We start from the raw sequence: 13423 nt of genomic DNA on the forward strand, positions 1-13423 counted from the left end.
GGATGAGGACAAGGGCCTCTTCCCGACATCCCTGGCCATTGGTTGTCGGAGTCTGCGGGCGGGGGGATTATCGGAATCCGGGAGCCCCCTTTAATAAGGGGGCCCCCGGATCCCGGCCCCCCATCCTATGTGAATGAGTATGGGGTACAATGTACCCCTACCCATTCACCTGTGAAAAAAAATGTAAATAAAACACAACACACAAGGGTTAAAAATAATTTATTGCACAGCTCTGGGGCTCTTCTTTCGTCTTGGGGGGTCTTCTCGTCGGACTCCTCCGCTATCTTCTGCTAGCTCTTTTACTAGCGGAGGAGCCCGGCTTTCTTCTTCTTCGCCACCCGGGGGTCTTCTTCCAACTTCGGGGGTCTTGTCCCCCTCTTCGGTAGTCTTGTCCCCCTCTTCGGTTCTTCTTGCCAGGCCTCCGCGCCTTCATCTAGCTCTTTTACAAGCGGTGGCCTGGTCTTTTATCGCCGCTGTCTTCGCCGCCTTCTGTTCTTCTCTTCTTGAGCTGTTGACTTGTCACTGTCTCTGGACATCACCCGGCAATGTCCCTTATATAGGGACATCACTGGGTGATGTCCCCGCCCGTTATGATGTCACAGTCCCAGCATCCTCTGGGACTGTGACATCATAATGGATGGGGACATCACCCGGCGATGTCCCTATATAAGTCGCCGCACGCCACGTCCCTGTCATTGTGGCCAGAGACAGCGACAAATCAACAGCTCAAGAAGAGAAGAACAGAAGGCGGCGAAGACAGCGGCGACAGCGGCGATAGAAGACCGGGCCACCGCTTGTAAAAGAGCTAGAAGAAGGTGTGGAGGCCCGGCAAGAAGAACCGAAGAGGGGGACAAGACCCACGAAGTCGGAAGAAGACCCCTGTGAGGTGACGTAGAAGAAACCCGGGCTCCTCCGCTAGTAAAAGAGCTAGCCGAAGATAGCGGAGGAGTCCAGCGAGAAGACCCCCCAAGACGGAAGAAGACCCCTGGAGCTGTGCAATAAATTATTTTTAACCCTTGTGTGTTGTGTTTTATTTAAAAAAAAATTCACAGGTGAATGGGTAGGGGTACATTGTACTCCATACTTGTTCACATAGGGTGGGGGGCCCCCTTATTAAAGGGGGCTCCCTGATTCCGATAAGCCTCCTGCCCGCAGACCCCGACAACCAACGGCCAGGGTTGTCGGGAAGAGGCCCTTGTCCTCATAAACATGGGACAAGGTGCTTTGGGGTGGGGGGGGCTGTGCCGTGCCCCCTTCCCCAAACCACCCCACAGGCACTCGGCCTGGTACGGCTCAGGAAGGGGGGGGGGGCTCTCTCGTCCCCACCCCCTTTCCTGACGGGTAGCGTGCTTGGATAAGGGTCTGATATGGACCTGGGGGGGACCCCCCACGCCGTCTTTTCGGCGTAGGGCTTCCTCTTTAACCTCCCTACCAGGTGACAGGGCAAGCGACGCTGTCTTCACTAGTCCCGGCTACCTGGAACTGCGCTCAAAATTTATTGACTTTTCTCCGTGCGGGAAAAGTCCGTTCATTTCAAAAGTACGGTGGACTAGCACACACACGGCCGTATTGTATAAAGACTCGCAGTCTGGCGGATAAATTTTGGTGCAAAACTACTTTCTAAGTCCGCCGGACTTTTGGGTAAAAAAAATCCGCCGGAGCCTACACACGGGCGGATTGTCCGGCGAGTCCGCCGGACTTTTCCACCATATTGTTTGATCGTGTGTACACGACATAAGGTGTACTAGCAGATCTAAATACACTAACAAACTGAAGGCAAACTTCAGCTCGGACTTTATAAGCAGTTATAACAAATTGCTTTTTCTGGGGATAAAAGTTTTTAGATAAATAAAAGCTTATCATTGTAAGCCCCCCCCCCCCCCCGTCAGTGGTAAATGGTTTGTCTCCTCCCTCCAATTGCTACATCAGCACTAGAACGTTTGAAAAACAACAGACCTACTGACTAGATCACCAGGTGAAATTAAAGGAAAGAAAGCCTAGAAAAGAAAATGATATGAGATATGATAAATTGTTGCTTTGGGTTTAACACTTTGTACATATCAATTTGTACATATCAACCAGGTCTATTAAACTCTTTAAACAGCAGGTGTTGTTCTGAAATCCAGGAAAGGGTAGACAGATAAAGATGTGAAAAAAGAGCCTAGAGATATAATACAAGAGAGTCATATGCTAAGCTTCATGATAAACACCTTACTAAATAAATAGAATTAGGTGAACAGTTCGAGCCAAGCAAAAGTTTGGCCCGAAAGTTTGCCCATTCTGTAAACACACGAATTTGCGGGGCGCTTGTGGGATGTTCACCCTCCTAGCTCCCCACAATACATTGCACTTTGCATAATGCATAGCTGGTTATTAAGGAGCAAGCCAGGAAGCTGGCCACTGCGTCCGTGACAATGGATGAGTCAGCAGCTGTCAAAGGGCTTCGCTGCTGACAGCTGAATAAAAAAAAACATTACCGGCAATAGAAAAAAATGAATATATACAAAGCCCTTTGGGGCTGGTATGGATTTTAAGGCCCCCCCAAACTCCATATCAGACCCTTATCTGAGCATGCAGCCTGGCAGGTCAGGAAAGAGGTGTGGACAGGCGAGCGCCTCACACCTCCTGAACCATTCTAGGCCACATGAGGGGTGCTTTGGGAGTGCCCTCCCCCCCGCCTCAAAGCACCTTTTTACTATGTTGATGGGAACAAGGGCCTCTTTTGACAACCCTGGGCAGTGGTTGCTGGGGTCTGCGGGCAGGAGGCTTATCAGAATATTATCAGAATCTGGATGTCCCCTACAACAAAGGGGCCCCGGATCCCTACTCCCCCCCCCCCATGTGAATGAGTATTGCACCCCTACTCATTCACCAAAGAGAAGTGTCAAAAATAAATAAAAACAGGAGGCAGCTATTGACAATTCCTTTATTTAAAAAAACAATAAAAAACAATGCCCCCCGATGTAAATCCATCATCAATTACGTTGCCTGCTGCACCACCAGATCCGGAAAAAAAACAAAAAATGCTCCACCCACAGCAAAGGAAAACCACTGAATGCCTGTTCTGCATCTTGACAGTTCTTAAATAGGTAAGGGGCAGCCCCACCTGTTGGCACTGCCCACCTTGTGACTTCACCGACCCAGCATCTGACCTGCTGGGCTGCATGCTTGGGTCTGGTATGGATTCCCCTTAAAATCCATACCAGACCCCAAAAAAACCTGCATTTAAATTGCTGGAAATACAATACTATTTCCGGCAATACAAAAATGTAAAAAAAAAAAAAAGCCACTCAGTATTGCCAGAAATAGTATTGTAATTTCCGTCAATTAAAATGTATTTATTTTTTTCTTTGTAAATGTCAATTGGGCTCTATACATGGTATAAATGCACCACTTTACAGGCAGACTCAGGCACTACGTTTAATGGAATTTTTTATTTTTATTGTTTCACTTTAAGCATCATTAACATCACTGCTCTGTTTAAAAAAATTTTTTGCATTGATGCCCCAGGCAGTACCCAGCCCCCCATTTCCTTTTTATGGCCAATAACAATAATTTAATAGGGTTTGCGGTTCGGTTCCAAACATTTGTGATGTGCAAGAACTCTGCCGTGAACTGAACCGGGGGGTGTTCAGCTCAATTCTATAATCAACATTTTACATTTTTGTTTTAACAAAAAAGAAAATATATGCAAAACCATCTTACATTCCATTTAAAGGCTAATAACACCCAACTCTGAATGGTTGGTGTTAAGCATATTAACCACTTCCCACACCGATGTACATTGGCAGAATGGCACGGGCAGGCATATTGGCATACAGGTACGTCCATTACTATTTGCCGCCCTGCCATCGCGTGCGCGCCGGTCGGGACCCCCGTGAGTCCGGTCGCGGGTCCCGCGGACTCAATCACCTCGGGGATACCCGTGATCGTCTCACGGGGAGGCTGAACGAGGAGATGCCGTTGTAAACAGCATCTCCACATTCTGGCTAGCAACAAGTGATGCTGATCTCTGCTCCAGGTGATTGGAGCAGAGATTAGTTTCACTAACACAAAGCCCAGCCCCCCACAGTTAGTAACACGCCCCTAGGAACACTTAACCCCTACACTGCCACCCTCTGGTTAACCCCTTCACTGCCAGTGTCATATACACAGGAATCAGTGCATTTGTATAGCACTGATTGCTGTATAAATGACAATGGTCCCAAAAATGTGTCAAAAATGTCCGATGTGTCTGCCATAATGTCGCAGTCACAATAAAAATCGCTGATCGCCACCATTACTAGTAAAAAAAAAATATTAATAAAAATGCCATAAAACTATCCCCTATTTTGTAAACGCTATAGCTTTTGCGCAAACCAATCAATAATCGCTTATTGTGATTTTTTTTTACCAAAAATATGTAGAAGAATACGCATCGGCCTAAACTGAGGAAAAACAATGTTTTTTAGATATTTTTGGGGGGATATTTATTATAACAAAAAGTAAAAAATAATGCGTTTTTTTCAAAATTTTCACTCTATTTTTGTTTATAGCGCAAAAAATAAAAACCGCAGAGGTGATAAAATACCACCAAAATAAAGCTCTATTTGTGGGGAAAAAAGGACATCAATTTTGTTTGGGAGCCACGTCGCACAGCCGTGCAATTGTCAGTTAAAGCGACACAGTGCCGAAACGCAAAAAGTGGTCTGGTCTTAAGCCAGCAAAATGGTCCGTTCTGAAAGTGATTAAAGCACATGCTGCATAATGAGTATGCCTCTATTCATAATTCTGTTACTCTCAGCTCAATTAAACTTGCACTTTAAATTAGCTAAATACATTCTGTGCAGTCCATGCAGTTTTTTTTCCCAAACCCTAAAACCGGATGTAAAAATCAACATGCATTTGATCAGTTGCATACATTATAATCAGTTTACAGAGGAAGATGCATTTTCTGGTTGCAAAAGTGTTGGACAAGATTTCTGAAAAGGTTTTTGTGGCAGCAGGGTAGAGTATACACAAGGCAAAGGGCTAACAGCCTGCACAGTAGAGTATACAGGTACAGCTGAAGGTTTAAAATGAGCCAAGGATCCCAAAGAAGCTGAAGGTGCCGATGACAGTTTCATTAGAGGTGGAGACTGGTCTAATTCTGAATACATGGGTGCAGACATATCAATTTCAGTTTCTTTATATGTCCTCTTTGATTTCTTTGTATGAGAGATGTCATTATTCGCCCACTAAAAAGAAGCAAAGAATGCATTTTATGTAAAGAGACCAAAATGCAGTTATTATTTCTAGCCAATAAGGGCTCCATCTGCAAAAAAAAGAAAAAAAAAAGAAAAAAAAAAACAATCCCCCAAGAAGACCCCTTACACCTCCATGTTACCTTTATCACACAATTAAAGTGGTTGTAAACCCATGGGGGAAAAAAAAAAAAGAAAAAAGCAACCTGCAAGGCAAAGGCATAATGAGCTAGTATGCATAGCATACTAGCTCATTATGAATAACTTACCTGAGAACGAAGCCCCCAAAGCGGTCCTCCGTCTTCACGTCCGCCGCTGCCATGGATCCCGGAGTGACTTCCGGGTCTCGCTGCTCTGGCCCTGTGATTCGCCGGAGCAGCGATGACATCACTCCCGCGCATGCGCATGGGAGCCGACACTCGCGACATATCGCCGCGATCTGCGGCCTGCCCAGTGCGCCTGCGCGCCGCTGTCTACGGCGCATGCGCCGTAGACAGCTGTGGCTGTCTTTTTGTAAATATCTCCTAAATAGATTTAGGAGTTATTTCGTGGACCTACAGGTAAGCCTTAATCTAGGCTTACCTATAAGTCAAAGTGGTTTGTAAGGGTTTACAACCACTTTAATACAAAAGGAAAAAAGGAACCCACATGGCTGCATAATGCTGGCAAACCTGGCAGATCAAATTCAAATGCCACCCTGTGCCTGAGATACATACTAATGGCTGATTACACCAATCACATAACTCCCAACTTTTTGAGATTGGGATGAGGGACACCAAGCAACAAAAGTATGCAGGCATAGGACACACCCCTTGCCACGCCCCCTTAAAGGAGAATTGTACAAAAAACAAGATGGTTAAATCCACAAGTGCTTTTTTTACCACTTCTATTTCTTTATATTGGCTTTTGGAATTTACAAATGAAGCAACTTAGAAATCAGATGAAAGATTTAACACTGGGAAACACTTTTTGATAGATAAAAAGTGCATTTTATATACAACTATATAGATCGGACCAAAATCAGGGACAAATGAGGAGGAATGAGGGACAGAGGGAAATTGCTCAAAATCAGGGACAGTCCCTCAAAATCAGGGACAGTTGGGAGCTATACAATCAAAATCCACAAAACTGAAAAACTGCATCTTTTTGTTGAATTAGCTATGCACAGACTTACTGTTAGTGCCTTGAAATTAGGCAGCTCCCATCATTTTCTCTCAATGCCTTTTAGTGACCATCAAATGGATATATGCTGAAAAGTAAGACCCCTTTCACACTGCACCGCCCATAGCATTGGCGGTGAAACGCTGCTATTTTTACTGACATTTTACTGTCAGAAATTCTGACGCATTTCGTCCGCTAGCGGGTCACTTTTAACCCCCGCTAGAGGCCGAAAAAGGGGTTAAAACTGCCCGCAATGCGCCACAATAGCGGTAAACACACTGCTCCTTCACCGCTCCAAAGAAGCTGCTGGCAGGACTTTTCCTGACGTCCTGCCAGCGCACCGCTCTGGTGTGAAAGCCCTCAGCAATGGTGCAGCTGTTTGAGGGCGGATTGCAGGCGCTATTTTAACGCCTGCAAAATGCCCTCGGAGTAAAAGGGGTCTAAAGTACTGCTTCTTCTCTTCAGCCCTATAACCCCAGCTTTATTTACCTCAAATATAGTCTATGAATGCATATGAACTAGATTTACAAATATACATAATTATGTAATAATGTCATGAGGAACTTTTTTTTATATAAGGAAGCTAACAGGAAGGTCATGTACACTGTATGCAAATAGAAAATGATACCAAGACTGATTTTATCTACAGCCTAAAGAGAATAGCTTTGACCAAAGCTGCTACTTCTTTTTTCATTCTGACCACTTACTTCCTGAATGTGATTGTTAAGCTTTGTAGAAAAGTAGAAGATGGTAAGTGTTGCTTTGAGTTTTATCTGACTTAATTTAATGCAGTTAAAAAGCAAAGTGCAAATGCATTAGGCAATAGACATTTAGCGACTTATTTAATAAAAGCATATAGGCTGTTCATTTTGAAAGGAAATTTTTACTTGGCAAGAGGATTTTCCCCCAGAGTTTAGTGAATAAGTAACTTAGCTCTGCTAACTTTAATCAGTCAAACACGTGCAAGCAAAAATACCTAGGGGTATAACTGTGCTGCAGCTGTGCATAGAAATCAGCTTCCATCTTTTTATTGGCAAAGCTTAAAGTGACACTAAAATTAATTTATTATTATTATTTTTTTAAATAACAAACATATCATACTTGCCTCCACTGTGCAGCTCATTTTGCACAGAGTTGCCCGGTTCCTCATCTTCTGGGGTCCCTCGGTGGCTCTCTCGGCTCCTCCCTGCACTAGATAACCCCCTGGGAGAAACACTCTCTGGGGGGGGGGGGTTACCTTGTGGGCGTGCTCCCGAGTCCAGCATTCGGCGTTCATAGATGCTGAATGCAGGACTCGGCCCCACCCCCCCAAGCAGCCGCGTCATTGGATCTGATTGACAGCAGCGGGAGCCAATGGTTGCACTGCTATCAATCTATCGAATCAACAGCCAAGAACTCCCAGCCAAGAGACTGCGTGTTCCCGTAGGACAAATTCCAGGGTTCAGGTAAGTAAAATTGGAGGGGGGGGGGGGCTGAGGGCCAAGTGTTTTTTCACCTTAATACATAGGATGCATTAAGGTAAAAAAACACTTACCTTTACAACCCCTTTAACCACTTAAGCACTTAAGCCCCAGACCATTGCTGATGGGTTTACTTCCTCACTTCCTCACACAGTGTTGGGTACATGCTCCAGGAGGATGTCCAGTGTTTTGTAGCCTCTGATGATGACACTCAGCTAGAGGAAGGCAGTAGCGTGAATGCAGAGAGAGGGGATGCTCAAGAAGGACAGAAATCTGGCAGTCATGTTCCACAAGCTGCAGCATACTGCCAGGTTTGCTACAGCGATGAAGAGGGAGAGGATGATGAGGGCACTGACTCCACGTGGGTGCCTGGTAGGAGAGAGGAGGAGGAGGAGGAGGAGGAGGCACATGTCCAACGAGGCAGGATGCCCTCCGGGGGCCAGCTTAGGGGCAGCATGCTGACTGAATCACACCGCAGAGCTCTGCCTGTGCAGGGCGTTGCCTCTGCACGTTATGCTAAAAGTTCTTTGGTGTGGGCCTTTTTTGAGACGAGTGCATCAGATCGCACCGCTGCTATTTGCAACATATGTCTCAAGCGTATCTTGCGTGGCCAAAACATCAGCCGCTTGGGCACCACATGCTTGACCAGACATATGTTGACCTGCCATGCAGCTCGTTGGCAAGCGTACCTCAAAGACCCACACCAAAGAACAAAGCAGCCCTCTCCTTGCTCCTCATCAGCTGGCATCTCCAACCCCACTCTCTGAAACCTGCTCTGAGAGGAATGAAGGTGTAGAATTAGGTGTGTCACAGCCAAGTGCTTCCAGGCACTCTGCTAGCAGTACACCCACGTCCGATTATAGCAGGCAAATGTCCCTGCCCCAGCTGCTGGACCGGCGAAAGAAGTTCACTCCCAGCCATCCACATGCCCAGCGGTTGAATGCTAGCTTGGCTAAATTGCTAGCACTTCAACTGCTGCCTTTTCAGTTGGTAGACTCGACCCCCTTCCGTGAGTTTGTACAATGTGCGGTTCCTCAGTGGCAGGTCCCCAAACGCCACTTTTTCTCACGGAAGGCGATTCCGGCTCTCTACCGGCATGTGGAAGGCAATGTCCTTGCCTCGCTGGACAGGGCGGTCAGCGGTAAGGTGCATATTACCGCTGACTCATGGTCCAGCAGGCATGGACAGGGACGTTACCTGTCTTTCACGGCCCATTGGGTCACTCTTCTGGCTGCTGGGAAGGATGCAGGACAAGGTGCAGTAGTGTTGGAGGTTGTTCCGCCACCACGCCTCCAAAATGCTACTATTGGTTGTGACACACCTCTCTCCTCCACCCCCTCCTCTTCTTCTTCCTCCATGGCCTCTTCCAGTGCTCTGTCCTCAGAACCAGCGGTGCTCCATAGGTGTTCCAGGGGCTATGCAAGTACGCAGGCAAAACGATGCCATGCCGTGCTTGCGCTGGTTTGTTTGGGGGACAGGAGCCACACTGGGGCGGATGTTTTGTCAGCTCTGCAGGGGCAGGCCGAGAGGTGGTTGACGCCACGCCAGCTTAAGCCAGGAATGGTGGTTTGCGACAATGGCACCAACCTCCTCTCCGCCCTCCGACAGGGACAACTGACCCATGTGCCCTGTGTAGCTCACGTCCTTAACCTGGTGGTGCAGCGGTTCTTGGGCAGGTACCCCAGCTTACAGGATGTCCTGAAGCAGGCCAGGAAAGTCTGTGTGCATTTCCGCCGATCATTTAATGCCTGTGCTCGGCTGGCTGAGCTCCAAAAGGAGTTGAACCTGCCCAAGAACCGCCTTATATGTGACATGCCCACCAGGTGGAACTCAACGTTGGCCATGCTGCAGCGGCTGCACACGCAGCAGAGGGCCATCAATGAGTACCTGTGTGACTACGGCACCAGGACAGGGTCAGGGGAGCTCGGATTTTTCTCACCACGCCAGTGGGGCATGATCAGGGATGCATGCACTGTCCTGTCACCGTTTGAGGAGGCCACAAGGATGGTGAGCAGTGACAGTGCATGCATCAGTGACACTGTACCTCTTGTTCACCTCTTGGAGCATACGCTGCGTGGAATAATGGACAGGGCACTTGAGGCAGAACAGAGGCAGGAAGAGGAGGACTTCCTTGCCTCTCAAGGCCCCCTTTATCCAGACAGTGTTCCTGCTGTGCCACCCATCACACAGGAAGAGGATGAGGAGGAGGAAGAGGAGGAGGAGGATGATTGTGTCAGCATGGAGGTGGAGGCTGGCACTCAGCATCAGCAGCAGCAGCAGCAGTCTTGTAGGGATGATTTACAGTCCCAAGAAACTCGTGGACTTGTACGTGGCTGGGAGGAGGTAGCTGCGGATCATGTTGTCCTTAGTGACCCAGAGGACTCCGGACTGAATGCCTCAGCTAACCTACGCTGCATGGCCTCCCTGATCCTGCAAAGCCTGCGGAAGGATCCTCGTATTCTTCGGATCAAGGAGAGGGACCATTACTGGCTGGCCACTCTCCTTGATCCACGGTACAAGGGTAAGGTTGCCGACCTTATCTTGCCATCGCAGAGGGAGCAGAGGATGAGACATCTCCGGGAGGCCTTGCAGAAAGGTCTGTGCAACGCGTTCTCAGAGACTGGGAGGTTACAAACTCCTGGTCCTGGACAACGTGTTGCTGAGGCATCGGTCAGAAGGAGCGGTGGAGAAGGTGGCCGTCTGACTGATGCTTTCAGACAATTTTTTAGTCCGCAGCCCCAAGGTATGATCGGTTCCAGCAACCATCGCCAGCGTCTGATTTACATGGTGCAGGAATACCTAGGGGCAAGGTCAGACTTGGACACCTTTCCCACTTCAAATCCTCTGGCTTACTGGGTCTTGAGGATGGATCACTGGCCAGAGCTTGCACAGTATGCAATTGAGCTACTGGCCTGTCCTGCATCCAGCGTTCTTTCGGAACGCACCTTCAGTGCTGCTGGTGGCTTTGTTACCGATCACAGGGTGCGGCTGTCTACCGAATCAGTTGATCGACTGACCTTCATCAAGATGAATCAGTCTTGGATCACCCACAGCTACCAAGCACCTGAAGCTGATGTAACCGAATAATTTTTTTTGAAATATCACATCCCTTCAAGACTGCCTATGCTGATGCTGAGTGACTGTCCTGTTATGTTAATTGTCTATCCTCTTCCTCCTCCGATGATATGTTGGAAGAACATTTCTGTTTCTGGGTGATGCCATCAGCCCAATTTTTCTGCCCCTGTTTAACAGGGGCGTTTAATTACAATTTTTGATGCAATGCTTTGCAGCAGGGCTAATTCCTGCAATAAAACTAGAGTATATGGGAGAGGTTGCAGTGTCGTGGCACCAGCACCAGTGCCTAAGGCCCAATTTTTCTGCCCCTGTTTAACAGGGGCGTTTAAGTACAATTTTTGATGCAATGCTTTGCAGCAGGGCTAATTCCTGCAATACAACTAGAGTATATGGGAGAGGTTGCAGTGTCATGGCACCAGCACCAGTGCATAAAGCCCAATTTTTCTGCCCCTGTTTAACAGGGGCGTTTAATTACAATTTTTGATGCAATGCTTTGCAGCAGGGCTAATTCCTGCAATAAAACTAGAGTATATGGGAGAGGTTGCAGTGTGGTGGCACCAGCACCAGTGCCTAAGGCCCAATTTTTCTGCCCCTGTTTAACAGGGGCGTTTAAGTACAATTTTTGATGCAATGCTTTGCAGCAGGGCTAATTCCTGCAATAAAACAAGAGTATATGGGAGAGGTTGCAGTGTCGTGGCACCAGTACCAGTGCCTAAGGCCCAATTTTTCTGCCCCTGTTTAACAGGGGCGTTTAATTACAATTTTTGATGCAATGCTTTGCAGCAGGGCTAATTCCTGCAATAAAACAAGAGCATATGGGAGAGGTTGCAGTGTCGTGGCACCAGCACCAGTGCCTAGGGCCCAATTTTTCTGCCCCTGTTCAACAGGGGCGTTTAATTACAATTTTTGATGCAATGCTTTGCAGCAGGGCTAATTCCTGCAATAAAACAAGAGTATATGGGAGAGGTTGCAGTGTCGTGGCACCAGCACCAGTGCCTAAGGCCCGATTTTTCTGCCCCTGTTTAACAGGGGCGTTTAATTACAATTTTTGATGCAATGCTTTGCAGCAGGGCTAATTCCTGCAATAAAACTAGAGTATATGGGAGAGGTTGCAGTGTCATGGCACCAGCACCAAAGGCCCAATTTTTCTGCCCCTGTTTAACAGGGACATGTAATTACAATTCTTGATATAATATTTCACAGGAGGGCCCATTCCTGTGCCCACCCAGAGTAACTGTGAGGACTTATAGTGTTGTGGCACCAGCACCACAACCACCAAAGGTCAATTTTTCTACCACTGTTCAACAATGGCATGTAATTACAATTCTTGATATAATCGTTCACAGCAGAGCGCTCCAGCGCCCAGCAAGAGTCACTTTGAGGGCTTACAATGTTGTGGCAAAACCAACATCTTGTTCCGCCATTTCTGCAGAGCATATAGGGCAGGCCCCTACTTTCAAACATCCAACTTACAAACATCTCCTACTTGCAAACGGAAGGAGACAACAGCAAGTGAGATGAAAAAAGATGGACGACAAAACAAATTATACAGGGGTGATAACCCTTCCCTATGTTTTCCAAAAAGCTTAAAAAATTTTTTTTTTACTGCAGCTACACTTTAAAAATGTACCAGTTGAAAATTACAAACAGATTCAACTTAACACAACAAACCTACACAGTCCCTGTCTTGTTTGCACCGCCTGTATACTGCTGTTCTGAGTATATAGGGCCTGGGGGCCACACGCATTTCCTTTTTTTAATATGGGTACGGGGTTCCCCTTAATATGCGTACAAGACCCAAAGGGGCTGGTAATGGGCAGGGAGGGCTACCCATGCCATTTTTCTCAATGATTTTCAACCATATTGCAGGAACCAGATATAACATTAAAACCGCAAGCAGTTTTAAATGACGTTATTTCCGTTAAATGTAATTTTGTGCAGGGACTGTTCTAAACACGGGAAACACGTGGCACTTCACAGGCATACTACAGACACCTCCCATGCACCATATTTAAAGGAATATTTCACTTTTTTTTCCACTTTAATCGTCATTAAAATCAGTGCTCCGCCAAAACGGCCGTTTTTAAAACTTTTTTTTGCATTGACCCATGTCCCCTGGGGCAGGAACCAGGTCCCCAAACCCTTTTTAGGACAGTATCTTGCATATTAGCCGTTAAAATTAGCACTTTTAATTTCGAACGTTCGAGTCCCATAGACTTCAATGGGGTTCTAATGTTCGTACGAATTTGGGGTCCGTTCGAAAGTTCTGGTGCGAACCGAACCGGGGGGTGTTTGGCTCATCCCTAATCACATTATCAAAATTAGCTTTCATAGAAACAGACATAAAGAGGCTAGGAGCAGAAAGCTTGAAAGAAACAGTTTGCCCCCTTTGCATTAGTGCTCATTGAACCAATAACTAGAAGAGCAGGGACATTGTCACCTTATTCTGTTATCAGTTAGATGTGCAGACCCAGAAAGGGGGAACTGTGTGTACAATATTCCACC

The 13423-nt window shown here is 46.9% G+C and overlaps 1 protein-coding gene across 1 annotated transcript in view; it reads right to left on the minus strand.

The window, feature by feature from the left end:
- Window positions 1-3419: 3419 nt before the first annotated feature.
- Window positions 3420-13423, minus strand: part of LOC143956661 (uncharacterized) — an 82820-nt gene continuing 72816 nt past the window's right edge. Inside the window, exon 12 of the mRNA XM_077466848.1 lies at window positions 3420-5216. Within this exon, the coding sequence (XP_077322974.1) occupies window positions 4908-5216 (309 nt within the window). The 3' untranslated portion in view covers window positions 3420-4907. The remainder of the gene's footprint in view (window positions 5217-13423) is intronic.

Source organism: Lithobates pipiens, unplaced genomic scaffold, assembly GCF_037356315.1.
Source record: "Lithobates pipiens isolate NorthernLeopardFrog02 unplaced genomic scaffold, aLitPip1_a1.2 Scaffold_4, whole genome shotgun sequence".
Lineage (NCBI taxonomy): Eukaryota > Metazoa > Chordata > Amphibia > Anura > Ranidae > Lithobates > Lithobates pipiens.